This window comes from Diaporthe amygdali (assembly GCF_026229845.1).
Source record: "Diaporthe amygdali strain CAA958 chromosome Unknown NODE_20_length_815715_cov_65_842320, whole genome shotgun sequence".
NCBI classification, from domain to species: Eukaryota; Fungi; Ascomycota; class Sordariomycetes; order Diaporthales; family Diaporthaceae; genus Diaporthe; species Diaporthe amygdali.
Window position 1 is genome coordinate 756,019 of NW_026517040.1, and position 25,401 is coordinate 781,419.

Below are 25,401 nucleotides of genomic sequence, written 5' to 3' on the forward strand. Positions count from 1 at the left end.
TTTCACACACCAGCATGCCAACAGAGGCGACTTGCTGGGATGTCTTGGTGAGGCTGTAGAGTGATGACTTTGAGACGGATTGAGTTTTCATTGATAGTGGCTTTGCGGCCTACTGTACGTATTTGATAATGATCAACGGAGTACAGGCGATGAGATGATGTTTTCTCCATCCCGAAAGACCCATAGGAAGTGTTGAGACCTTCGCTCCTCCACTACCAAATGGCTATCCTCCAATCTCAAACTAATTTATTAGATTCCGTAATCGAGCGAGGCCAGGAATGAAACAACAGGACAGGGCACCAAGGAAAAGAAACAGAGAATCCAAAGATAAGACAAATTCTCCGACACACTATAATCTTTTGCTCATACCCAGGTCAGCAGCTGACATCCCATTTGTGACTTGTTGAAGACCAATTATCTAAATTATAAATCGATCCTTCAAACTTCAGGTTTAATCCATTCTATACAGAAGACATACTATCGAGGATACACATAGACTATGCATTCAGCTGGAATTCAATACCCAAGCCGCTTCCCACGAGCCCTTGAGCTATAATCTCCGAGATACAGGAAGTGGCGCTGATAGTCAAGTCTTGGAGCGAGAGAAAGCAGGTTATGGCAGTCAAAATGAAAAAGAACTCAAATGTTGAAATATTTCTATACACATCAGCTGATCTACCAAGCATGAGGATCAACTTTTCTAACACCGCGTATCTAGGTGTGTTGCCTCTTAGCGGTGCTGTAGGTTGAATAGGAAACCGTTCCACCGCGCACAGTAATGCCTCGAGAATTTTGACGATGGCATTGAGATGCTGGGTTTTGGCCGCACAAGCCCAGCCAACCAAGCTATCGTCCATACCATGGGTGTGATAGAAAGAGAATCTGGTACGGTGCTGATCTCGAATCTATTGCGGCTCTTGGTGGGTCGAGGCTAGGTCCAAATGCATAACTGATTGGTCCAGCCGCGCAAGGGTGTCAACTTTAAATATGCCTGCCGAAAGCCCAATCTGGACTTCACACCTTGTGGAAACAGGACGCTGCTTGATAAACTTGACCGGTCCCAGGCCAACTTTCAACCCAACCGACCCCATCCTTTGTCTCCATACACCGACCGCAAGATGGACTACCAGAACCGCGCAGGCTCCAAGTTCGGCGGCGGCGGCGTCGCCTCCCACAGCGCCACCAACGCCGACCGACGCGAGCGGCTCCGGAAGCTCGCCCTGGAGACCATCGACCTCGACAAGGACCCGTACTTCTTCAAGAACCACGTCGGCAGCTTCGAATGCCGGCTCTGCCTGACGGTGCATCAGAACGACGGCAGCTACCTGGCGCACACGCAGGGCAAGAAGCACCAGACGAACCTCGCGCGGCGCGCGGCCAAGGAGCAGAAGGAGGGCAAGGCGCAGGTGGACCCGCAGACGGGGCTGCCGGTGGGCGTCGTGGGCGCGGGGTTCGGCGCGCTGGGGCTGGGCTCGGCGGGCGGCGGCCCGCGGCGCAACGTCGTCAAGATCGGGCGGCCGGGCTACAAGATCACAAAGGTGCGCGACCCGGTCACGCGGCAGCAGGGCCTGCTGTTCCAGCTGCAGTACCCGGACATCGGCCAGGGCGTCACCCCCAAGTGGCAGATCATGAGCGCCTTTTCCCAGCGCGTCGAGGAGCCCGACAAGAACTTCCAGTACCTGTGCGTCGCCGCCGAGCCCTACGAGACCTGCGGCTTCAAGATCCCCGCCCGCGAGCTCGACAAGCGCGACGACAAGCAGTTCGACTTCTGGGACCCCGACTCCAAGGAGTACTGGGTCCAGATTATGTTCATGACGGAGCGTGAAGAGAGGTTTAATGCCGCGCCAGGCCTCGGAGGGCGGCGGTAGGGGATAGAAGAAACGGCGAGGGACACTGGTGGCAGATCATGGAACGCAATAGACATGATGCGGACGACCGATGCATCTGCGCTGAGTGTTGCCACACGCATTTATGCTGAAGAAAAAAAAAGTAAAGAAATAGAGGCGTTGGCCCGGGAAAACGTTAGCCAAGAGGCTAGGCACAAGGGGCAGAAAGCGTAAGGGAATTCGAGACCACGACATAGATCAGCCTCGCTGACATGAAATAGGTCCTCCATAGTCTGTTATGGGTCTCCTCCCTGGTAGCCGTCATACAGCAGCTGCCGCACAAGGTAGGAGCAGCTCCAGCAGACCGGAGTTGAAGACGCCCACGGAGGATTAATTAGGGGCTGGCACTACTAGTATTCACAAATCCAGACTGAAGACACTGGAGAAATCAAGATACCCTTCTTATGCAGATTTTTATTCGGGCATCAGACGATCCGCCCATCTATCCTTGTGATATGTTGTCTAGCATAGCCTGACGTACAACAACCTCTCACAAACGACTGAACCAACAACGCCTGGCCTTGCGTATTTGTCTTTTTCTCTTTCGCATTATCATGCTGGTTGATGATGCTCACCATTCCAAATCTTCAGTTCTCACCCAGGCCTGTGGAAGGCTGGTCCGGAGCCAGTCCGATCGATGGTCCCTGAGCTAAGAACTGTCGCATCCCTCGCATCAAGAGGTCGATTTTGACCCCATCAAGTTTTAACTTGGGCAATCGCCTGCAGCCCGCTCGTTCCCTCTCATGCATGCCTCGAGTCGAGAGAACGAGATGCATCTACAATCAAAGCACATGAAGTCGCAGATGATGACAGTAGCTTCGCAGTGTCTGTGGCGCTGCGACAGACCCGAATATGTGGGGCAGACAGCTGCGCTGCTGCATGCAGTATCACGTTGGTCGCGATCTATCGGAAGTTGTTGTCGAACCTCTTAAAGGTATATCCAATGAAGGGCAGGCTCATCTCAGGACTCTCCTCTACAACACCTACGGCCTTCGCCGCCTGCACTTGCTGCGCCTTAAGCAGAGTCGCGTTATCGGTCTGATCGATCTCGTCCGTGGGGAAGTATGTCGTGTCGATATTGCTGGTGAGGCGTGGCTCGAACGGAGCTCGGATACGTCTGAGCGAGTCGAATTCGACGCCACGGAAGAAGGCGTGGCCCTTGATCTCATGAGCACCGCTGCGGCCTAAACGGTTTTCGGTGTTGCAGATCAGGCTGTTGAATGGTCAGCGTCTCTCTTCCTCCACTGCAGTTCATATTATTCTTCGATTCCTTACCTTCGAATCAGATTCTCCGCCTCCGCGCCCAGGGTGATATCATCGGGGAAGTACAAGCTTTGCCTCCAATTGACAATCTTGCGGTACGTGTCGTGACTGTCCTCGGCACAGAATGGCGGCCAGCCGACCAAGCACTCGAACATGATAGTCCCCAAGCTCCACCAATCGCAGTCAAAGCTGTAACCGTGGCCAGTGAAGATTTCAGGGGCGATATAGTCAGGCGTTCCGACAGTGGAGTACGCCATTAACCTTCGACTTCGTCGCCAGTCGTTGATTTGCGCACGGTTAGACACGGTCAGATTGATCTGGTCGATGGCAATGGAGTTGCGGTCGCGAGGTCGATTCGACTTGCCCTGCAGCAGCTGTTGGTAGTAGTTGTTATCATGGAGCTTGTGGAAACCAGTCGATAGGCCAAAGTCAGTCAACTTGACGTGACCACCGCGATCGAGGAGGATGTTGTCGGGTTTGATATCTCTGCCACGGGTATTAGTGTCCATAATGCTGGAGTTCTAGAGGATCAGACGAAAGCCCACCTGTGAATGAAGCCCAATTTGTGGACGGCATCGATGGCAAGGACGATTTCGGCAATGTAGAACCGCGTAATATCCTCCGAGAAGATCTCGTACTTGATCAACATGGTCATCAAATCACCACCGGGCAAGAACTCCATCAGCATGTACAAAAAGTGGGCATCCTGGAAAGTCGTGAACAGTTTCACCACCCAAGGGCTGTCGCTCTCGGCAAGAATGTCCCTTTCGGCTCGGACGTGCGCCAGCTGGTCCTTCTTAAACATTTCCGTCTTGATCAAGGACTTCATGGCGTAGACCTTGCCGTCGGCCTTCTTTTGCACCAGCTTGACCTCACCGAAAGCTCCCTTGCCAATGATCTTAATCGTGTTGTAGTTCTCGGGCTTGTCCTTGGTTCGCAGGAAACGCAGGTAGGAACCCTCGCGACGGCCACCGGTGGCCCATATCTGTTCCCTGCGGGCTGGCGACTGGTTCGGCTCGGACAACTTTTGTTCCATTTCGCTTTGCCTGTAAGTGCAAGCAATCAAAGGTCAGCTGAGCTCCGTCTAGAACGGGTTGGCAGGGGCAATGGAAGGGAAAGGCGAGGGATAGATAGCTGGTGCGACTATGAACTTGCCTTTGGTTGCGCTCCCGGGCCCGCTTGACGCTATCCTTGAAGAAATCCGCGGCGAGCTGGGAGCATTTCTTCTGGTTGTTGTTCGCATTCGAGCCAAACTTGTCGGGATTGCGCTCAGGAGCGGTTTCGAAGTCGGGTGAGCCACCCTTGGAGCCGGGCTGGGAGGGCATGGGGGCGTTCAGGTAGCTGTAGTTCTGCGCCTGTCCGGAGCCACCAGCAGTGCGAGGCCTCTGAGCGCCGGCCGGAGAGGGTCCTCGTGAGCCATAACCGCCTGACCGAGCAGCGCCGCCGAGGTTCTGGTGGGAGAACTGGTGGGCAAGACCGGTGTTTGGGTCGTTGCTGGCACCCGGAGTGTTGGATCGTCCTTGGCCGTAGGCCTGGGCAAAGTCTTGATGATGGGTAGGCATTGGTTGACCCGAGTAACCAGCCTGGTACTGCTGTTGGTTGGGGTTGAAGTAGCCCTGGGGAGCGTAACCGTATGGCTGCTGTTGCTGCTGCTGTTGCATGCCAGTGGCACTTGAAGCGGCCTGCTGGTTTGCCGTGGGGGGATACACGGGTTGTGGGAATGTGGACGGAGTGGTTGGATATGCTGCTCGGTCGAGACCAGGACCTAGGCGGCTGACGTTGTTGTTGGAGTTGCTGTTCCCGCCGCTGCTGGCAATGTTGAGGTACAGCCGGTTCCCCTGGTTGTCCATGGTATTGTATGCTGCAACGTATTGTATTACTGTGAAATTGATCCGGCCGCAGGGACCTCGGGACTCTTGGCTGGTATTGGTCGCGTGTGGCCAAGGGAGTCAGTGTGGTCGGAAAAGGGAGGGTCTTTCCACTTCGAGGATGGAGGGGAAAGGGGGGAGTGGCTTTCAGGGTGGATCGGCTGCCGCAAGCGCTAGCAAATGCCCGTCAGGGACGTGGGTTCACGTTGATTGAGGTGTGGAGTGTGGACCTGCAATGGTCGCAGGTTGCAGCGGTGAGGCAGGCGACGATGCCCAACGCAGCAGAGGGATTCGACCGGACGGCGACTGGACGACGGGGCCTCAGCTTCAAGGTTGAGGTGCGCTGTCCTTGGGTGCCGTGCCCTGCCAGGACCAAGGTCAAGATGGAGATGGAGATGTGCAAACGCCCTGGCTCTGCCTGTCCCTCTCGCTCTCTTTCTCCACAACCCTGCTGTCTCTACTGCCAAAGACGAAGCGCGATTAAGGTTGATCAGACGCTGAGCCTCCGAGTCAGTCAGTCCGTCAGTGGGACAGACAGGCAGGAATGGCTGTGTTTCTGATGATGGATAGTGTGCTATAGTGCGCTGTAGCTTGGCCTGGTGTGGTGTGGTGTGGTCTTGTATAGTATGAGCTCGGTGTCCTGGAGAAAAAGTCAATTAGCTTGATGTGCCTCAAATTACTTTGGAGGGGCATTCCACACAACTCAAAACATGTCAGGCCTAGACAGGATGGCGGATGAAGTACCACTCACTTCGGATCACATGCAGACTTCCAGAGGGAGAAAGAGAGAGTGGCAGAAACAGGCACTTCAGATTCTAATAACTCTAATAGTAGTACTACCATCAGCCAGCACCTTAAAAAAAATAAAAAATTCTCGAGTGATTGTGTGTTTCGAGGAGGTGCTCGATTCCAAGGTTTGGGCTTCTCATCCTTTCCCCTCTCTCTCACCCCTCCCTTCTCCTCTCCCAAGCAACCAAGGTTTGTAGGCATGCACCCCTGAAAAGGGGCTCAACATGCCTAGGTAGGCAGGTAAGCTGGCAGGTACCTTTGGCTGGGCCCTCTCGAGGCTGAAATAGCTCCCAATGTTGTCATGTTCCGATTGCGTGCCCAGCATCTTGGTACTTCGGCACGCTAGAACTGCATCTGTTTCGCAGCGGGGCTTCCAATGTTAGAGTCTCCCGTTCGGGGCAGAATTCCGCTCACAGCAAGCAAGTTCATATCCTTAGAGGCTCCTTGCTAGGGAAGGCTCTCAACTCCCAGCTGAAAACTCGTGGCTTCCAGATAATCTTGAGATTTCCGGAGTGTGGACTGGTACGGAAACTCCTCTAAACCCACCTTAATACTGTGCTTTCATGCCTTGCTATACAGATTATATCACATATTGGATAGCTCTTAATTCGGAGCTTCCAATGTGACTGGTCCCATTTCTACAGCTACCCGAGATCTTGAATTGGCTTGTACCTAGAGTCCACAAGTAAGGGAACAGGACGACCCAAGGATGCTCTTTTCTGAAGACCATATGCCTGCATCAGCTTACAAAATGAGTAACCTCATTCTGCACTTATCTGAGCGGTTATGGATGCCAGGACCTTATTCCACGGGAATTCGCTAACGGTTACTTCGTAAATGCCCTGTCCGCGTTGCCTGACACTTTCGAACACCAAGGAGTGGCAAATGAGTGGCAAGTATATACACAACCATAGATATAAATATAATTCTATATGGTATCGAACTACAGGTCCAAGTCAACTGCTTGAATGCTATACTAGATCCTTTTTAGAATGCTGTCTGTCCACTAGTAATGAATAAATCCGAAGAGGGCAGGATTTCATGATGGATCGCCCAGCTGGTTGGGAGCTTCCTCGAGGCAAGGCTCCGATAAGCTCCGATAAGAGCAGTCTTATCGGGAGCCTTGATTTTTTTTTGTAGGTCTTCCGCCGTTTTACCTCAGATGACCGAGTGACGGCTGTTCCGACAACAACATACCCACTGAGCTTGTTCTCGTCCAGGCTGCTGCCCATCTGATCGCTCCAGCCTCGGTCTGATTAGCCTGCGTTGCGTATCTGCAGCTATCAGCAAAGATGGCTGAGCCCAACCCTCCGGCTGCACCAGCTGCGCCCGCGGCAGCAGCACCACCGAAACCACCGGCGAAACCACCCGTACAAAACCCAGCCCTCCGAATGATGGGCCTGCCCGCGCTTCCACGAAAGCTGCCTTCCCGCAATTGGATGATCTTTTGGACCCTCTCCACCACGCTGGCTGCCACCATAATCTACGACCGCCGCGAGAAGAAGCGCGCGACCGCCCGATGGGCCCACGCTGTCGAGCACCTCGCCAAGCGGCCTCTGGCCAACCCGAGCCAGATGCCACGCAAGGTGACAGTATACCTCGAAGCTCCTCCAGGAGACGGCCTGCGCGTCGCCCAGGACCACTACAGCGAGTACATCAAGCCCGTGCTGGCGGCCAGCGGGCTGGACTGGGACTTTGTGCAGGGCCGGCAGCAGGGCGACATCCGCGCCGCGGTGGCGGAGAGGGTGCGCCGGAAGCGGAGGACCCAAGAGAAGGACGTAGCCGCCAAGGATGATGCCGCCGCCGCCTCCGGTGAGCTTGCCACCGAGGAGGACCGGATCGATGCCTGGCGCCAGGCGCACGGCGTGCCGCTCTACGACGGCGTACGCGGCGATATCGTGGTCGGCCGGCACACGTGGAAGGAGTACACCCGCGGCCTGCACGAGGGCTGGCTCGGCCCGCTGACGGCACCGCCGCACGCGCAGCCCGACCCAGAGCCGGAGACGGATGAGCCAGACACGGAAAAGGCCAAGCGGCCGCCGCAAATAAAACCTTACAACTCCCCCGACGACTACGCGACAGCCCACCTGCCCCTTCTGATACCTTCCGAGTTCGCGCCCTCGGCCCCAATCTCATTCCCGCACATCCTCGGCTTCCTGAACACGCCGAAGCGCTTTGTGCGCTTCCTGACGCGGCGTAAGCTTGCGGACGAGGTCGGACGCGATGTCGCCGCGGTGTGCCTGGCCGCATGCCGCGAGTATCGCGAGGAGGCTGGCGGGGATGACAGCCCAGACTGTCGATGGGAGCAGCAAAGGGTCCTAGCGCACGAAGAGAAGGACTGGGTCAAGTCCGTGTGGAAGGCGGACAAGGAGGAGAAGACCACTGCCAAAAAGGACGACGACGCCAGCCCGCTCGCGTCAGGAAGTGAGCTTGTTGATGGGTCCAAGCCCGCAGCTGCCGCCAAAGAGAAGATCTGGCCCAGGCCCATGGTCATCGACCAGCGGATCGGTATGCGGATGAGGAGATTCGAGCTGCTGCCCGAGGATGAGGAGCACGCGAGGGGTATCGTTGTCCCTGAGGAAGAGGTCGAGGGATGGACAAAGAGCAATTTGAGATCCCTCTGGAGGTGGACTGTGAGCAACTTTCAGAAGGAGGAGCGAAAGGTTCCCACGAGCTTTGATGATGAGTAATTCCCGTGTCTCTGTCACGGGGCACGAGCACCTTTGGCCCAGGTATCTTCAACTGGAGACTCCTGACTACACTCAATCGCATTTCTGGAGTTGGGGAGGCGACTGTAAACGGGAGTTGTGAGGGATTGTATTATATTGGTTTCGGCATCTTGTGCATAATGGCCATAGAAATAGGTGGTCATGTGCGAGCCAGTTTGAGGTAGCTATCGTATAGGATAGAAACTCTTAGAGCCTCACTACTCATGTATCAATGAATTGAAGGCAGTTCTGCCGTTCTTCATATATGGTGCTGCTTCCAGCCCTGTGAGATCTGTCGGCATGTTTGATGATTCAACGTCCAATCCATAGACGAGATATTGATCCCGTTGCTGTCCTCGCAAGGCCGCACTTGGAGTTCATGCTTCGTCCGGCTGCCGATTGCGAGTATAAGCATTCACTTCGCTCAGAGTGCATGTTTCGTGCCCATCTGATGCGTTGTGAATGAAGCATTTGCAATGCTCTAGCAAGAGGAGACTGGCAATGCATGTGTCCTAAACAGCCCCTTCATGCGATCTCACTCAGTCACTGTCGTCATCAGAGCCATAGTCAACAAGACCAGCCTTCGGTTTCGCCGCCGCAGGAGTAGCGGGCTTCGCCAAAGGCGCCTGAGTATCTTGTGCGCCCTTCGGAGCAGCCGCAGAGCCTTTCTGACCGGCTGCCGCATCAGCAGCCGCGTCTCTGCCCTTTTCCTCCACCTTCGCGCCCTCGCCCCCATCGGCGGCGCTGCTGCCCCGCCTCTTCAACCCCTTCAAGACGCTCTCAGGCTCGTCCTTCCTCCTCTTCCTCTTCCTCCCAACGCTCCACCCCCCGATATCCCCCGCTTCGGCAGCAGCACCCTCATCCTCGGGCCCCTCGCCAGGAGCAGAGGCCTTCTGCTGCAGCTCGCGGAACCCCCGGAGGCCCTCCTCGGTCTCCCTCCGCAGCCTCTCCTCCTCGAGGCGCTTCCGCTCCCGCACGCCGTCCAGAAACTCGACCTCGTCGTCGTCCAGCGGCCGGAACTGGTTCTTGATCTTGTTGGCCTCCTCGAACGCCGCCTGCTTGGCCGCCTTGTTGGCCTGCAGCACCTCGTACAGTGACTTCTCCTCGCCGGCCGTCCCCGTCTGCGCCGCCTCCCTCTGCTGCTGCCGCCGCCGCCGCTCCTCCTCCAGCTGCGCCTGCACCGCCGCCCACTCCTCTGATTTCTTGCTGCTGCTGCTGCTGCTAGTGTTGGTGGTGTCGGACGGCACTGATGGGTCCGCGGGCGCGATGTCGCCAGTCTTGGTGTCAGTTATACCGCCTGATACAAACCGGGAAGACATCTTTCCTGCAGATAAAGATTGCCCGGCAATTGTGGTTGCGTTGCAGGGCGTGGTGAGCCTGTGCAGATACGCGGACAAGGAAGCAGCCTCTAAAGATGGGCAGCTTGAAGTGAGTGCAGTGAGCAAAGTGAGCAAAGTGAACATCGATGCCAACAAGTGGGGCCGAACGCCAAGCTGTCATTGGCGATTACTTGTCTAGGTACCTAGATTAGACTATGTAAACCTCACCCTACAAGGCTAGAAAGACAAGGAAGAGACAACTGTCTTGCAAGTCATTCGAATCATGGTGCTGAGAAATCTCAATTTGAGTGTCACATTTCGAAAGCGGACTTAAAAGTTGCTGAGAGTGTTTGTGGGTTTGTTTTATTGTTATTTTTGTTATGGTATTGTGTAGTGTTGGAGTACTTGGCACCTATTTCCTCGTACTCATTGAGAACACCGCCAGTGATTCCCGACGTACTGGAGAAGCTGCTCCTCGAAGACGGGCAGCAAACGGTCAATTAGTTGCGTGCTCCAGTTGCGAGTAATAACAGGCGGGTATCAGACACATGAAAGACTTTTGTGTTTCTTTTCCTCCTTCAGCCTCGGCCTTCCTGACCCAAGGTGTGCAGCGAAATATCATTCTTTTTGTGCAAGGGCCCCTTTTGATTTTCATTCCTTCTTGAAACCATCCCAAGAGCCTCTCTTTCATCGCATCGTGAGCGTGGACGCTGTAAATGTGGTCCACCTCTGTAGGTATAAAAAAGAAATCAACAAGCATTATAAGAAAGTGTGTAGGGAAGACCGCCAGCCGTGAAAGCCCTCTATGAATGCCGATCAAAGGATATCCTCTAAACAAACGTGCCATGCAGTATTGAGACAAGAAAGGTAGGTGTGAGTAAGAGGACCAACGAAAAGGGAATGCTTTCGGCACTGGACGCAGTTGTCCAAACCTCACTCAAAAACGAGGGGCAGGTCATCACCGCTCCTATCCCAGCTTGATCAAATGCCTCCAGCGAAAAGAAAGGACGAATGGAAAATCTGAAAAGTCATGTCGACAGCAGTACAAGCCAAACCGAAATCTCTTCAGGCTCGGGTGAAAGATGGGAAAGAAAACCAGACAAGCTCCTCCAAATAACAACCTTGCCGAAGGGGCGGAGGCTGCTGGGTGAAGCACAATTGAATGCGGATGAGAAAAACAGAACAGACCAGCCAGTACTTTTAAACATGGGCAACATTTCCTTTCCGTTCCGACCATGCTGCTATAAAAACGCCCTAGCGAGTAGACTAAAGACCATCGTTGAATATCGGAAGGTCTGCCTTCAAGACGTTGTCTCGAAAGGATCGGCCCGACTAGTCGCGACTGACCGGTGCCGAGTAGGATTGTCGCCGTAGCAGAAACAGGATCGCCATGCGGTGGTTGTCGATGTGTTGTCCAATCCTCAATTTTTCATGCCTGCACTGCGACGGTACACCGAGCAGATTGCAGGACATTCGGTCTGCGCTTCCCCGTTGCCTCCTTGTTCATCTCCATAAGCCCTAGCACAGCGAAAAGTGCCGCCCAACCGTTGATCGGATAATCAAGGTCGCGATCTATGTGCGAGAACACCGCCGAGACCGCCTGGTATCGAATCCGAAAACGCCGCAGGGTGAGATGGCCAACCAAGCCATATACCGTAACAAAACCAAAGAGAAAATGAAGAAAAAGCAAATCAAGTCATTAAATGAGTCCGCAGCATGTTCGCCGGACTACGGGCCAAAGTTGCCCGCAGTGGCGATGGGGTATAATCCAACGTGCTCGAAGCCAACCCTGAGTACGAAGCCCAAGGATGCATGCGAAAGCCGACCCATTACGCCGTTGCAGAATAGGCGACTCGTCGTGGAAGACCCTGGTAAAACGTGTGCTGGGACTCGAAAGGGGTATCTGAATGCAAGTGTATCGTTTTTTGTCTGAAATCCGTGACCGTTTGCAATGCGAAAAAGTAAACTCCGTCCATGTGTCCATGCCGGCGTGTGGATGCCGTAGCCGGCATTCAATCTTGTCATGCCTCGAGGGCTGAGATCATTGCTAACCCGATCAGCCAAGGACAGCTTGACCGTAGGCAGCAGTTGGCATGAAGTAAGGTTGATTCTTCAAGCCGACAGGACCGGTGCAGTTAGCGCAGGGGCACTCTGCGACGTTGTTATCCCAGATGTTTTGGCCGTAGTTGTAGTAGCCAGTGTACTGAGAGTGACGACCGTGATGGTAAATATTGTGGGCCGAGTTCTGTCGAGAGTATCGCTGAGCCTGGGCATCGTTGGCAAAGGCCCGATTGAACCAGTCGCCGTAGAATTGACCGTTGCCGGACGTCGCAGAGGCCGGGTACTCGGGAGTACCATAGCCAGAGTCTGGCGGGGTGAGGGGAGCGCTCGACCAAGGACCGGCCGAGTACTGGTTCCAAGCCATCTCCTGTGGGCGGTATCCTGCCTGCTGCTGAGATTGCTCGGTGCGCTTCATGCTAGAAAGACGCTCGTACTCAGCAACCTGTTGCTGGTGCCAGAGGGTGTATGCCTGGTTGCGGGGGCGAGCGAAGTCGGTATCGATGGGAGGCACAAGAGCAGCGAGCCTCTCACGACTAGCCAGGGTCTGGGCCATCTTCTTGCGACCCATCCACTGGCTCCAGTTGTCTAGCCATGCGTTGTAGTCCTCGCTCCTCTCGAGATTGACGTAGAGGTTCCAGCCAATGCCCACGAGCCATTCGGCCTCGAGCTTGTTCAGCTCGGCAACCGAGATGCCAGAGACCTCGGACCAAGATCGGTTTTGGAAGGTGTTGTCGTCGAGAAACTTGCTGCCAAGTAGCAAGGCGATGGTCAACATTCGCCAGACCTGTCCCTCGATGGGATGGAAGGTTCCGATAGCCTTCAGGCCATTCACCCGCTTGGAGAGGTAGTTCATGCCGAGGAGGATGGTAGCCTTGGGCAGGCGCGTGGACGACAGAATCTGAGAGACGAACTTTCGGAAAGATGGGGAGACCGGTGACTGAGGAAGGACCAGCTCGATGGCCATCTCGGCGACGTATTCGGCCATCATGTCGACCTCATAGTCGAGGACAGCACAGACACCTCCGCCAGGCATGTTGGCGGTTCGAGATTCTGGTACGGATGAGGAGGGGTGCCTTGGATGGATTAAGAGAGCGATCTGCTTCGAGCGCGTGGATTTGTCGAGGATAGCAATGCGGAGTGGTCACTGCAGGCCAGCGAAAAGGTCCAAGGCTGAAGAGTCGTGAGGCTGATGAGGAGGTGGTGAGAAGTTACTGAGATGCTCGCGCCATAAGAGGTTGTTATGTCCTTTCCGAGGGTGAAAAGGTCGTAATCGAACGAAGACTGATCGAATCGATACCCTGCGAACCGTAAGGATGCAAAGTAGTCTGTCGTAAATCGGAGATGGAGACTGTCGAATTGAATCGGAGCCTGGGAGGTGTAGATCCGTTAAAAGGATCGGGTTTGTTGTTGAAGGCTTCAACCACAAGAGTAGGAAGCCGCCGCGCGAAGGTCAAAGACGTGAAAGACGAAGGACAGAGAAACTCTATGCAGGGCCTGAAGTGATTTGAGAGTCAGTGAGTCTGTCCAACCCAGGTCAAACGCGGAAACAAGAGTGATCAGTCCGTGCCTTAGGTCTGACACACCAAAAAACTTGGGTCACGGTATGCGTCAAGCACAAGGTTTGACGGGGGGTGATGTGGTCGGAGGAGGGCAGGCCGCGAGGGTGTGCGGTGCGGTGCAGAGGTTTTGGAGAAAGGAAGGGTAAAGGGCGGGTTTGAGAGGGATGAAAGGGTTGAGTTTGAGACACGACTCGAGGGGCGCAGAAGACCGGCGGAAAACTCTGGAGGGCAGCCTGAGTTTTGCAGTGATCTCTGTGTCGCGACGGGTGCAGGTGTCAGGAACGAGTCGAGGATCGCGAGCAGTGCCCAGATGAGAGAAGGCTGAACCGGAAGTACAGGTGTGCCGAGTCTCGAGTGGGAGATTTGTAGCGGGCAGTGTTGAGACGAGCCAGGGTGGCCAGGCGAGGGTGGGTGCTTGGGGAGTGGGTGCGGCCAACAGGAGTGCTGGAGCGAGGGTGGAAGGGACCAAAACAAATGGGTGGTGTGGGCCCGCGTCGCCAAATTGTGCCGAGGATTGAAATTGCCCCAGCACCAGCACCAGCGCCAGCAGCCGCAGCCACGCCTCACCCAGTCGCCTGGTGTGTCAAGCGCAGGAATGGAAATGAAGACGTGTGACAAGTGATTCTCGACGATGCAGAGGGTGCATGGATGAGGGTGTACGCGAGTGAATGCAGAGAGCCTTGAAAGGAGAGAGGGAGAAGGGAGACAACTGACCTGCTAGACAAGACTATGAGGAATGAGGATTTGGCAAGAGTGTCGACGATTTGCAAATCGGCTATGATTGCTTTGTTGTCTTGCTTGCTTGCTCTGCTGTCTTGAGCAGACCGATCGGGTGGTGATGGTCGGGTGTAGAAAATGCCTACCAACAAGGGCGAGGGGGCGAGCGCGAGGGAGATGCTGGAAGCAGTGGTGCTGGTGAGTTGTGCACTGGGCAACGGGCTACCCATGCACTGCGCTGCGCTGCGCTGCGCTGCACTCGTCTTGCAGGAATCGGACCGGGGGGGGGGCCAGATGGGCTCTGGCTGTTTTCGACCGACTGCCGTGGTTTCGTTCACCTGTTCCTGACTGACTGAATGACTGACCAAACCGCAGAATGAAAAGAGAAAAGCGTCGATGATTGTGCAAGCACCGGAATCCCTGACTTGGACGACACAAAAGTCAATTTGGCCGTGGTCGAGGTTGGGTCGAAGGTGGACGTGAGAGGATTCCGCTGCGTGACAAGTCAAGTCAAAGGCGAGAGAGAGAGAGGAGGTTAGACGGAGATGGGGGAGAGGAGAAGTAATGATCTGGGCGGATGAAAGTGGAGGATGTGGTGGGATGGGGACAAGGAAAAAGAGATTGATGGTTTGACGGTTGAGGCGGGCTGGCGGGCACGCAGGGTTGGAGGAGGCGAAGCGAGCAAAGAATGGTGCGGGTGCTTGATGACGAGTGTCTGAATGAAGGGGGGGCAAGGGCCACCGCACCCGCACACCCGCACACCTGCACCTGCACCCGCACCCGCACCTGGTAGGACCTGGGTGCTGGGCCGTCGGCACACAGGCTGGTACAGGTCAGACACTTGACACCCAGACACCCACCCTGACACCCACCCACACGCGCAGCCAGACACGACAAGACGGGACATCAGGGCCACGGGCACCGACCTGGACTGGGCTGGCCAGGTCAGGCTAAGGAAACCAACCCTGTGCAGATTTATGGGCCATTGCACGAGAAGGAAGGAAAAAAAGCTGTTGAAGTACAGCAGATGAAGTCACCTGGGCATCAAGCAGTACAGAACTTGGTGGTCTGTATGTGCGTATGTGTGTGTGTAGATGGTAGACTGCGCTCTGTACACGGTACCAATCTCGTCGTCTCGAGTACACTAGGTACCTCCAATTAACTGCCATATGAGCCACCATCGCGTCTGTCTCAGCACGGAAAACGGCCATGATTTGGGGCCACTAAGGGCTGCTGCAGGGCCGTCTCCTTCAACTCCAAAAGTTCAGGTTCAGGAAAGTTCAGGTCCTGCTAGCCAAATTTGCTAATCTGGGAATGGCCAAGGCATCCCCCGGCCAGTGGGGAATGCGAATGGGAATGGCAGGGAAACCAACGGCCACAGGGTGTGGATGTGGATGTGGATGTGGAGTGCCACGCGAGCCGGCCAGCGAGCGACTCTCTGCCTCCTCTCGCCGCCCTTCCCTACCTGCCTCCCAGTCCCAGCCCCAGGCCCAGTCTCAATCCCCGTCCCAGTCCCGGTCCCAGTCCTGGTCCCAGTTCCTGGATTGATGATTCGATTCCACTGTCCCGAGGGCCCCTTGTTTTTCCTCAGCCCTCTTCATCACAATGCCCAAGCAGCCAAACTTGGGAGCTTCATTTCCTGAAGGTCATCAGAGAGTCAAGGCTCGGAGAAAAGACCGAACTTGCTTCACTAGCCTCTGCTATGTCCCGCCGCTTGAGCCACGGCAAAGTAGACATGTGTGTGAGACGAGAGACGAGGGACGAGGGACGAGATCGTCTCCATGCCGGCGCGAGAGAATGCAGAGCCCAGCACCGCGCAGCAAAGCACAGACCACTCTGATGAGGAGCATCTGGCGCTGGGCATGTGGGCACCTGGGCTGGCTGGGCATCTGGACATCTGGAGCTCTGGCCAGAGGCTGGCTTTTGTCAGCAAACGGGCACACGGGCAATGGAGCACAGGTCACTCTGAGGTCGTGATGAAGCGCCGCCCGCCCTGGTCCTGGTCCTGGTCCTGGTCCTGGTCCTGGTCCTGGTCATGGGCCCTGGTCCCAGCCCGAGGTTCTTCCTCCTCCTCCTCCTCCTCCTCCTCCACCTGCAGAGCCAGGCAGGGGTCGAGATCCCAACCGTGGCAGCCGGATGGGCCCTGCTCGAGAACCCCATCCGGCGCCCAATTGCAGTCCACCTCATGGGCACTGTCGTTTTCGCTCGACTCTCGCCAGCAGGGGATGCGACGTCAACCTCACCGCCTGTCGAGCCAATAATCGCGCTCCCGTTCGGAGCATCGACCCTTTGCATCCTGATCAGCCCGCTCCAGTCCCAGCCCCTGGTTGATTGGCTCCAAGGAAACCAAACCAGACAGCATCATGCAGTCTGGGCAGCATGTACATACATGACCCTCACCATCATCTTCATCACAGTTGGGTTGTTGAAGCATCTGATGACACTGGTCGATGTTTTGTCTGAGGGTCCCTGTTGTTTGCTGGCCGCGGAACGATCGGCTCCCCCTAAACGGCCAGAAATGTGATCCAAGTCGCCCGCGAGTGAGTGTACTTCGATCGCGTATCCCATCTGCTGCTCCAGTTGCATGAAGTCGGTGCGACCATCGACCTCCAGGCAGCTCCAGCCTCCCTTCAGGCTCCTTTGCCCTGATCGGTGCTACACATTATTTAGCATCGCGTGCCACCCGCTTGCATCAGCTGATGGATGAGAATGCCCATCGTCTTGCAGGACAGACTCATCCGCTGATCAACTGGTAAGGAAGTGGCTGCAAGGCGAGTGGGTGGAGGAGGAGTTTATTTTGGCCCGCTCTTACGCTCGTAAAAAAAAATCAGGGTCTCATCAACGGCGGCTGGACGGGCAGACAATTTACTCGCAATTTCATCAGGGGCACTGCCAACAATCAAATTGCTTCCATGGCAACCCTGGGAATTCTGGAACACCGAGGCGGCAGGGCAGCTTCCCTTCGATCTCTCACAACAAAGCCAACAAGCATGGCCATTCACGCGTAACATCAACTGCATCAAGGCCTGATCCCGTGCCTGTTTATTCAGCACGATCCTGGCTGCTGTCATCCGCGGCCTGGACACAGTCACACACATACACACAAACACGCTCCGCCAGCCACCAAGCGGCAATTGCAGACGTCTCAGGTCGACACACTCACATTTGCCGCTGGGCCGCAGGACGTCTGAAGCAGTCTGCAATGGATGGCACCGCCTGTCACCCAGAAACGTGCCCTGTCCGGTGGCAGGGGAGGCTGGCGAGGCTGTTACAGTCCGCGCCTTGACAGGAACTACTGACGAAACCCCGACATGGCCCAGGGCTGCGGTACTGATGTCTGCACACGCCATGGCCGCGGGGCCACCAGGCAGACCAGGCCACACTGACCGGAGTCCACGTAAGTCCGGGCTGGGCCTCAGCATCTGTTGGAAGTTAGTGGTCTGGTTGTGATCGATTGATCACCTTGTGGTTGTCATGCACCATCTGCCTGCTGTAATTTACGTCGACATGTTGCTTGCCTTCTCGAACGCCTTGTGGACGGATGCTCTCGATGGGGGCCACCCCTGCGCTTGGCTGTAAAAGTTCAAGCGAACGGTGAACCTCCGACACGAGTCAGCGTCACATTTGGCAACTCCGACGAGCAGCTGAGAGGAAGAAATCATCGAGAAACAAATGAACCATCAGACGAATTCCGGTGTACCAGCCTATCGGATTTTTTGATCCGAGTCGTAAAGCCAACCTGCTCTCTTCAGCGGTCCGGCAATGGGCACCGTTGTTCGGATGTTCGTCTAATCCATTTCTGGCACACCTCCACGTCGAACGTGAGTCTCATTTACCAACAGGGACGCACCACCGAGCCTGGTTCGAGCATTCGAAGACCGGCTACTGGCCTGCTCCGTGTTGACCTGATGCGGACCTGATGGAGCCAGGGCTCCGGGCGGAGGGTTCTGTGCCTGAAAATAAACTGCGAACAAAGACACATCGAGCCTGGCTGTCAGGGACAGGTGCCAATCTCAATCCCGTAGTCTCGACTCGGCCGGGCTTTCATCAATGTTCCTTTACACCATCCCCGCCCATTACGCACTTCTACTACCTGACGTGCCATAGTGCCCTACGTCGGTCTGGTTTTCCTGTCAAAGATGGCAGGCCAAGCGCAAGCTCAATCGAATCACGAGCTGCCCGCACGACAGAAACGGCCCGTCTCGACCTGTCGATCCTTACTGCAAGAATCTCCCAACTGGGTGCCTGCCTTTTTTGAGCCAGCCTTCCAAGCGTCGGTGGTCTCTCCACTCACACAGACAGAGAATTCTCGCTAGCAGTAAAACGGGTCTCCGAGCTAGAGCCGGATGATTGGTGAGGAACGAGAATGCGGACCGTTCCCGGCTCGTCCACCCCCCCCCCTCACTGCCTCACCTCTCAAGAGTCAACGGCAAGCAGGACACGAGCATGGCGGTGCAGGAAAGACTGGAGTACCCCTCGTGAGAATTTTTAGTGAAGCCGGCCCAGCTGGCTTTGTCACTGTCACGACACCTCCACTGCCCTAGGAGCCCGACGATGCGGATGTCAGTGCGGGGCTAGGCTTTGGTAGCCAAATTACCTCTCCTCCTTCCACCGCCTTTCTTCTCGTCTGCCTCACCGCAACCTGGCATGAGGTCCGCGAGCGCATTTCGACCTCACGTAGATTAAGCAGTACCGAGGGTTTCCTGGCTTGTCGGAGTCGTCTACCAGCCGGCCGGGCGATGACCAAGGATATCGGAGAAGCGCATCTCCATCGCCGAGAAGCAAAGTTTCCGTGCTTTTCCCTAGTGCACCCTCCAACTCGTCCAAGGCCCGGACCTAAACTGTCCATCCACAGACTACACTCAGGGTCTCAGTCGTCCGGATTAACCGCACCCGGAAAGCGAGTCGCGACCTGGATCATCTGTGCCTCCATGCGTGCCGTTAGTATCTGATACTTGCAACTCCGGGTGCTGGTACCGGACCCAGAACAGTGGTTGTGATCGATATCCACTGCCAAAGCGTTTCCCGCCTCGGCAGATCTTGTGCAGGATCTTTGAAAGCCACGATGTTCCGTCCCGACTTAGTCCGGAAGATTCGAAATTGCAACTGAGTGCCCAACCAGGAAAATTCGGGCGTTCCATCTTTAGAACGCACGTTGACATGGTTCTTGACATCACGAGGTGCCGCTGATTCGCCTCTCGTGTACAAACAGGGTCTTCACTCTGGCTGGGGCGAGTGTCGCGCCGCCTGCGTCGTCGGTTGATTGAAACAGGCACCTCGAGCGGCTCAACATTGCCGCGCATCTGTCAAGAGACCCGAATATTTGAATTTTTGTCGCATGCATGGAAACAGCAACCTGCAGGCGCCCGCAGCCATTCCGCGCCGTGGTGAATAAGCAGTCGCCCCCCGTCGCCCCGCAGAGACTCAGGCATGACTGCTATCCTGTCGATGCATGACAGCGAATGGCGAACTGAACACCCCACGGATCCTGTGTGGGGTGGAAATGCAGGCCCCCTCGCAGGCGTGGCAGGTGCGGTTGGTTGACAACTTGCCTGGCCACAGCACCGATGAGGAGTTGCTGCGTCTCTAGGCTTCAGAAAGACCACACGACAAATCCCGTCCTACCCCGTTCCGACCAATTCTAGACTCCTGCGGTGGACCCGCGCGCTCGGTATATGCAGATCTAAGACGTTAGAGTTTTTTTTCTCTTCTCTGCTAACCCTGTCCCCATGATGTGAGAGGGGACGATCACGCAGACAGGCAGACGACAGGCAACCCGCCTCGCTAAGGAGAGGCAGGGCGTAGAATGACATCCGTCACCCAAATCATGACGAGGGAATTTTCCCCCTCGTCACTTCGGCGGCGGCGGGCCCAGCTTTTGCACCACCACCACGTCAGTCCTGGAGCGAGGTTCCCCTCTCTCTGCAGGCAGACAGGCTACCACAACAGTCATGGCAGCTGCCGAACCAGTCAACTACTCCGAATCTAAAGAGTCATGACTGATTGACTGATCTTGGTCAGATGTGAGATTATTGGCATTGGCGCGCTCTAGTTTCGTGGCCAAATTTGTACCGGTCACAACCTATCGGGTAAACTGGGCAAACCTTGGCCACATTCAACCCAGTGAAGCTTACGGAAGTTGCCTGCTGGCGTGATCCAACATGGGAGGACATGTCGTTGGCATCAAGATGGCGTCCTGGTAAGCTGCACGGGTCTGCAGGAGCCAGTGTCAGCGAAGAAGGATGCCGCAGAAACCATGTGACGAAGAGTCGACTCGCTGGCTAGACGCGGGTATCTGACCGTTGAGATGGGATCCTAAGCCCGCACGCCGCGCCAGCGACCTGCCCAGGCGGGGCTGGAGAGTTTAAAGTAGCTGCAGTAGCGCGTCTTTTCCTGCTCTCGCCGTTGGACGGCCAGAAATAATATTCGTCGTCATCCCCCTTTCTGGTGGCTCTCGTCCCGGAGCAAAGGCAGAGTTGCCCAGGCCACTCTGGGCTGGAGTTTGCCCCCCGTGTGTGTGGCAGGGCGTCAGGACGCTCACATCACCTGAAGCGTGGCGTAAGACCGGGGGCTGTAACGGAGGATGTGGTTGTTGTCGCACCTGCTCACCCCATCACGGAAGGGAAATACGCAGGGCTCTTGATTTATTCCGTGTCCCATGCGTGGGCGATCAGCCCATCCTGCAGTTTGCTTGCTTGGATTAGACTGAAATGAGGGCCAACGACTACCACTACAGTCAGTCATTCAGGTTACTCCAAGAGAAACATTCGTGGACGATGATGTCTGTCTGCTGCCTGTCCACCCCCTACAGCAGCCAAGGTAACATCCGGCTGAGCCGTGGTCTAATCTTCCCACGCGGTCCTGCTCTGTCTAAGGGGTGATGCTCCCTTTCCCTCTGTGCCTCTTCTGATCGGCGCCCTGTGTCAAGGTAGCCGCCATCGATTCGTCGCAGGCCAAAACCTGTCAGCCCGCTCGGCCTGTCCCTCGCCCAGTCGGCCCAGGCGGGCAGCGGGTGATGACGCCGCGGCGCGGGCGGCTTTGCTGCTGATCTTGCTGATCCGACGAGGAGGAGAGGGAGAGGCCGAACACGGTACGTTCCTCTCCGCAAGCACTGGCAGCTCGAGGTGCTTCGACGCACTGCATAAAAAGTACATTCTGCATCCCTGACGCATCGAGCTGAACTTCCGTGGTCTGCAATAGGCTCAAAATGCTCCCAAACCCCGGGGAGTCGGGGACGGTCCTTTCGGACGGCTTGACGTCACTGGACCCTTGGTTTGCTTCGGAATAATTCAGAAGTTTATCCCCCCTTGGAATGTGTACATGCGTGCATTCGCAGAGCTCATTACACAAAGGCTAGAGGGGTTGTGACGAGCATCAACGGCGTCAAGGTTGTGTCATCTCCCAATACAGTACAGTAGGTCCAAAGGAATGGCCACGGCCAAGCCTGCGGCCTTCTTGCAAAATGGTTGCCGCCAGCCACTGGAGGAGCATGTGGGCCTTTGCCACTCGGGCGTCATCAGCCAGGTGATGGAATACTGTGGCAGGAGCCTTGACGATGAGGCTCTGTGGTCTAGTCCGTACGTAGCACGTGAGATGTCCACCGTGGTTTTGACATCCGGGATAACCACCAGGACCTGACGACAGCGGCGTATTCCCTCCCAGCCTCAGATACGATGTAATCAGGTAGCCAGCTCAAATTTGCCGCAACCGCCCAGTTGGGCCGCTGTCAAAGTGGATACTGAGGTGTGATCGACCTCTCAGTAACATTAGGCGATGCAGAATATCCACCTCGAGCCCGAACCATGTGGAATATTCGGTCGACACAGGACAAGGGACCGAACGGCGACGAGAAGGGGCTGGGAACCTCGCTGGTGTTGACCGACAGTAATACAACACACAGGCACATTCGGCAGCGATTCGAGGCGTAACAAGCTAAATTCAGACCGGACTTGTTCGTGAACAATTCCACCACACCGATGTGAATTCGGAGCGTTAATGAAGATTCTTATCGCGCATGAATGGCCACTTTCAGCAGACAAGCGCCTGAAGAGCGATACTGTTTTGATAGACCATTGATGTTACTGAGCCAGTCTAGTAACAATATGAAGTACCAAGTTTGACGAATATATTGGTCTGCCGAATGCTTGTTGATACCGGCGTGGACTTGACAAGTGTCTCTGGTTGCTGTGCCATGTTGGACAGAATCTCAATGGAAATCAACGCGGCGTCACTGCCCACGGTCAACAACAACTATATGAGAGTGTACGGGCATGACGGACAAGACGCACAATATGGCGGGTTTCCTCTGGCATCATTGGAAGGCAGTAATAAGAATACATAACTTGGTCCGGGACCAGGCAGCTGCAAGTCGCTGGCGACAACACCGAGAGTGATGGAAATGGTTCTCGTAGTCCACAAAATGGCATCATACAAGTGATGTCAAATGGGCAGTGAGTCTGAACCTCATGGCAAGGTGAACACAGATGAGCTAGTCTACCAGTCTTGCAAGCCACCGGCACGCATTCTTCAGTCCATTAATCTACAGTCCGATTTATGCCACAGGTCACAACATGTCACCGCCAAAGTTCAAGCCTTTCAATGTTTTGGTTTATTATATCAGCATCTTATTAATGTGAAAGCCGCAGTGTTAAGCATCGGCAGTGAGAATAGACCGAAAAAGAAACCGAAATATGCCAACTTGCACCCAAATTTCATTAAACACGTCTTCGTCGGTATCATAATTCCTAAACTCCTTACCCCAGTAGTATCTGTCGTGCATGCCTCTCTGGCAATAATGGGTGAAGGGTATCTAATGTACATGTAATGCGGCCCAAAGGCTAGGTCTTTTCACCGCGCCATCGATTCGGGCCCTCGACAATATTCCCAGGTGCTTCATGGTGTCGGCTGTAGAACAGTCTCCTGCACAGTCAGAGCAATGGAATCGCTAAGGGCCCCTTCCAGCATGCGATCACTTCAACAGGGCTTTACTATGCTTTGCAAGCCGGTCCTATACCTGCCTCGAATAGATTGGAGCCTGGTGATCAGCTTGAGGCACGATTATACACGACTTTCCATGAGGCATGGTCTACCGAGCGCTGTACGGCACAATGGCCTTGTCAATTACAGGATTTCGCCTGGATTTGGCGCTCGCCTCCACTCCCCACTTAGCATGCCAGTTCTGTTCTTGTGCAACCGCCTTGTCAAAAGCCTCACGACATTCTGGAGGCAGGCAGTCCTTGATCTCATCGCTGATTGCGCTGAGCCCGCGAAATGGTGCAAGGAAGTCAGAGCCCTGTTCGCCGTTGGCCATACCCTTTGGCGCATTATCGTAGGTGACGGCGGCGATCCCTGCGGGCGGGGTCTCGAAGTAGGTGTCCGTGACCATGAAATTGCGCGGAATGTTGGGACTCAGAGGTGGGAAAATTTGGGACCCAACATTGAGGTTGTCATCGTCTGACGGACCGACCGGTTCGATGCGCGCTTGTGTAGGCTGCATGATGGCAGGGTACTGGATGGTGTTGGTATGGACGTCGTAGACTCCCTTGTTGTTGCGCCGACGTATTGCGTTGATTTGGGCGTTAAAGTTCCTGTAGTGAATGTTAGCACTGAAGTGCGTTGACTAAAGGGACATCCTACTGACGAAGCTTCTCGAACATGCTCAAACATCCAGTTGACGTCGTTGACAGCAACTCGACGTTTCTTAAGCTCTGCCACCTGAGTAGTCGCGATAGGGGCGCTGGTGTGGTACACTTGACTGGCACCGAACCATGCGACGTATTGGTTCTTGTTGTACGGCTCGGTGGGGTTATACTTGTCGTTGGGGTCTGCAAGCGCTCCTTCAACGTGACCCTCGTCTCTTGAGCGTTGAATATCGTAATCGTCGACAATCCAGCGACCACCGACCAGGATCAATGCACCGAACTCGCGATACACAGATCGCGCTGTGACCACGCCGATGGATCGACCCTTGTAGGAATGAGGTATCAGCTCGCGATCAATCATGTCGCGCTTTTCTTCATCGGTCACGATGCTCTTGTACAGACGGCGGTGCTTGGTGAAGAACAGGTAAGAGTCTCGAAAGCCAACGCAGCGAGCAGGCTCTGTGGACAGCATGTACAAGCGGTCACCGCGGCCTTGAATGGTGAAAGTCCGACAGCGATACTCGCGACCCCCTTGCAGATAGCCCATTTTATCCACTCTGGTCTCGCCTTCAGGATCCTCTGGTAGAGCGAGTTCGTCTTCGATGATATCATATACCGGGCCGTCCTTCTCGATGGCTTGCTGTGTGACGGGAGCTGGCTGGCCCTTGCGTCCACCTCGGCCGCGCCAGCCTCCACGGCCACGTCGTCGTGGAGTCGCATCGTCTCGCGGCACTTCGATGCCCTCATCCCACCCTGGAGGCTTCACCTTGGGCGGGCGACCGAGTCGCTTACGTCGTACGACTGGTTGAGGTGGAGGACTGGGTGATTTGTCTTCTGGCGCATCTTCGACCTCCTCTTCAGCATTCTCAGCAACGGCGGAAGCCTCGCCATCCGTGGCGTCTCCATCTCCATCTCCGTCTCCGTCTCCATCCGTCTTCTTATCGTCATCTTGTTCGACATCGGGCATGTGTTCATCATCGTCCTCGAGTTCCTTCCATGTCTTGGGGGTGTTCTCTGAGACAGGGTTAGACATTGTCCTTGGCAGGCAGATTGCAGCTGATCAAGTGCCCCCGATAGCAAAGAGATGCAGCTGTCCCCAAGTCGAAGCAAGAAAGACTGGGGACAGAGGAGAATGATGGCAGATGCGAAGCCCGACACCACTGTACCCTAGGAAGGGGAAAAGAGGAGCCAGTGGCTAGGGTTGGTCGGGATGCTCCCATGAAAGACTTACCCAGGGCTGCGGCTGCGCGCTTAGCAGCAGCTCTACCTGACCTCCGACCCGACATCCTGATAGACTGTCCCAGATCTGAGCTGGTATGAATGGAGCCTCGATTGAGATAGGTGAGAGTTTACTGGAGGTGATAAGGGAATTGAGGGTTCGAAGTCAAATCCTTGGGCTGAGTGCAACGGAAGCGCAAGACGAGGTTGGACGCGACATACGTGCCTAGGAATTTTGGAGCTAGGCTGTCTAGCCTGGCCCAATCATTGAAGCGGTCGGACCCACTTTGGCTTATCAGGTGCGTTATCAATCAAGGGACGACGGCGAATACACAATTAAAAGCGGATTGCTTGGATTTGAGGCAACATGCC

The 25,401-nt window shown here is 55.4% G+C and overlaps 7 protein-coding genes across 7 annotated transcripts; 2 read left to right on the top strand and 5 right to left on the bottom strand.

The window, feature by feature from the left end:
* Positions 1-1,118: 1,118 nt before the first annotated feature.
* Positions 1,119-1,868, top strand: J7T55_012789 (uncharacterized protein; the record flags this gene model as incomplete). The annotated part of the gene is made up of 1 exon (XM_053145453.1): positions 1,119-1,868. One exon carries the CDS (start codon positions 1,119-1,121, stop codon positions 1,866-1,868), a length of 750 nt encoding a protein of 249 aa, XP_052992179.1.
* Positions 1,869-2,789: 921 nt separating this feature from the next.
* Positions 2,790-4,999, bottom strand: J7T55_012790 (serine threonine-protein kinase cot-1; the record flags this gene model as incomplete). The annotated part of the gene is made up of 4 exons (XM_053145454.1): positions 2,790-3,099; positions 3,162-3,635; positions 3,695-4,173; positions 4,301-4,999. 4 exons carry the CDS (start codon positions 4,997-4,999, stop codon positions 2,790-2,792), a joined length of 1,962 nt encoding a protein of 653 aa, XP_052992180.1.
* A 2,099-nt stretch (positions 5,000-7,098) lies between these two features.
* On the top strand, positions 7,099-8,496 carry J7T55_012791 (mitochondrial import inner membrane translocase subunit tim-54; the record flags this gene model as incomplete). Its single annotated transcript, XM_053145455.1, has 1 exon — positions 7,099-8,496. One exon carries the CDS (start codon positions 7,099-7,101, stop codon positions 8,494-8,496), a length of 1,398 nt encoding a protein of 465 aa, XP_052992181.1.
* Positions 8,497-9,053: 557 nt separating this feature from the next.
* Positions 9,054-9,833, bottom strand: J7T55_012792 (uncharacterized protein; the record flags this gene model as incomplete). Its single annotated transcript, XM_053145456.1, has 1 exon — positions 9,054-9,833. One exon carries the CDS (start codon positions 9,831-9,833, stop codon positions 9,054-9,056), a length of 780 nt encoding a protein of 259 aa, XP_052992182.1.
* A 2,056-nt stretch (positions 9,834-11,889) lies between these two features.
* On the bottom strand, positions 11,890-12,927 carry J7T55_012793 (uncharacterized protein; the record flags this gene model as incomplete). The annotated part of the gene is made up of 1 exon (XM_053145457.1): positions 11,890-12,927. The coding sequence occupies one exon, from the start codon at positions 12,925-12,927 to the stop codon at positions 11,890-11,892; it is 1,038 nt and encodes a 345-aa protein (XP_052992183.1).
* Positions 12,928-16,130: 3,203 nt separating this feature from the next.
* J7T55_012794 (uncharacterized protein) lies at positions 16,131-17,592 on the bottom strand (the record flags this gene model as incomplete). The annotated part of the gene is made up of 3 exons (XM_053145458.1): positions 16,131-16,362; positions 16,560-16,815; positions 17,334-17,592. 3 exons carry the CDS (start codon positions 17,590-17,592, stop codon positions 16,131-16,133), a joined length of 747 nt encoding a protein of 248 aa, XP_052992184.1.
* A 5,663-nt stretch (positions 17,593-23,255) lies between these two features.
* J7T55_012795 (uncharacterized protein) lies at positions 23,256-25,097 on the bottom strand (the record flags this gene model as incomplete). Its single annotated transcript, XM_053145459.1, has 3 exons — positions 23,256-23,757; positions 23,811-24,825; positions 25,043-25,097. 3 exons carry the CDS (start codon positions 25,095-25,097, stop codon positions 23,256-23,258), a joined length of 1,572 nt encoding a protein of 523 aa, XP_052992185.1.
* Between the last annotated feature and the right edge of the window lie 304 nt (positions 25,098-25,401).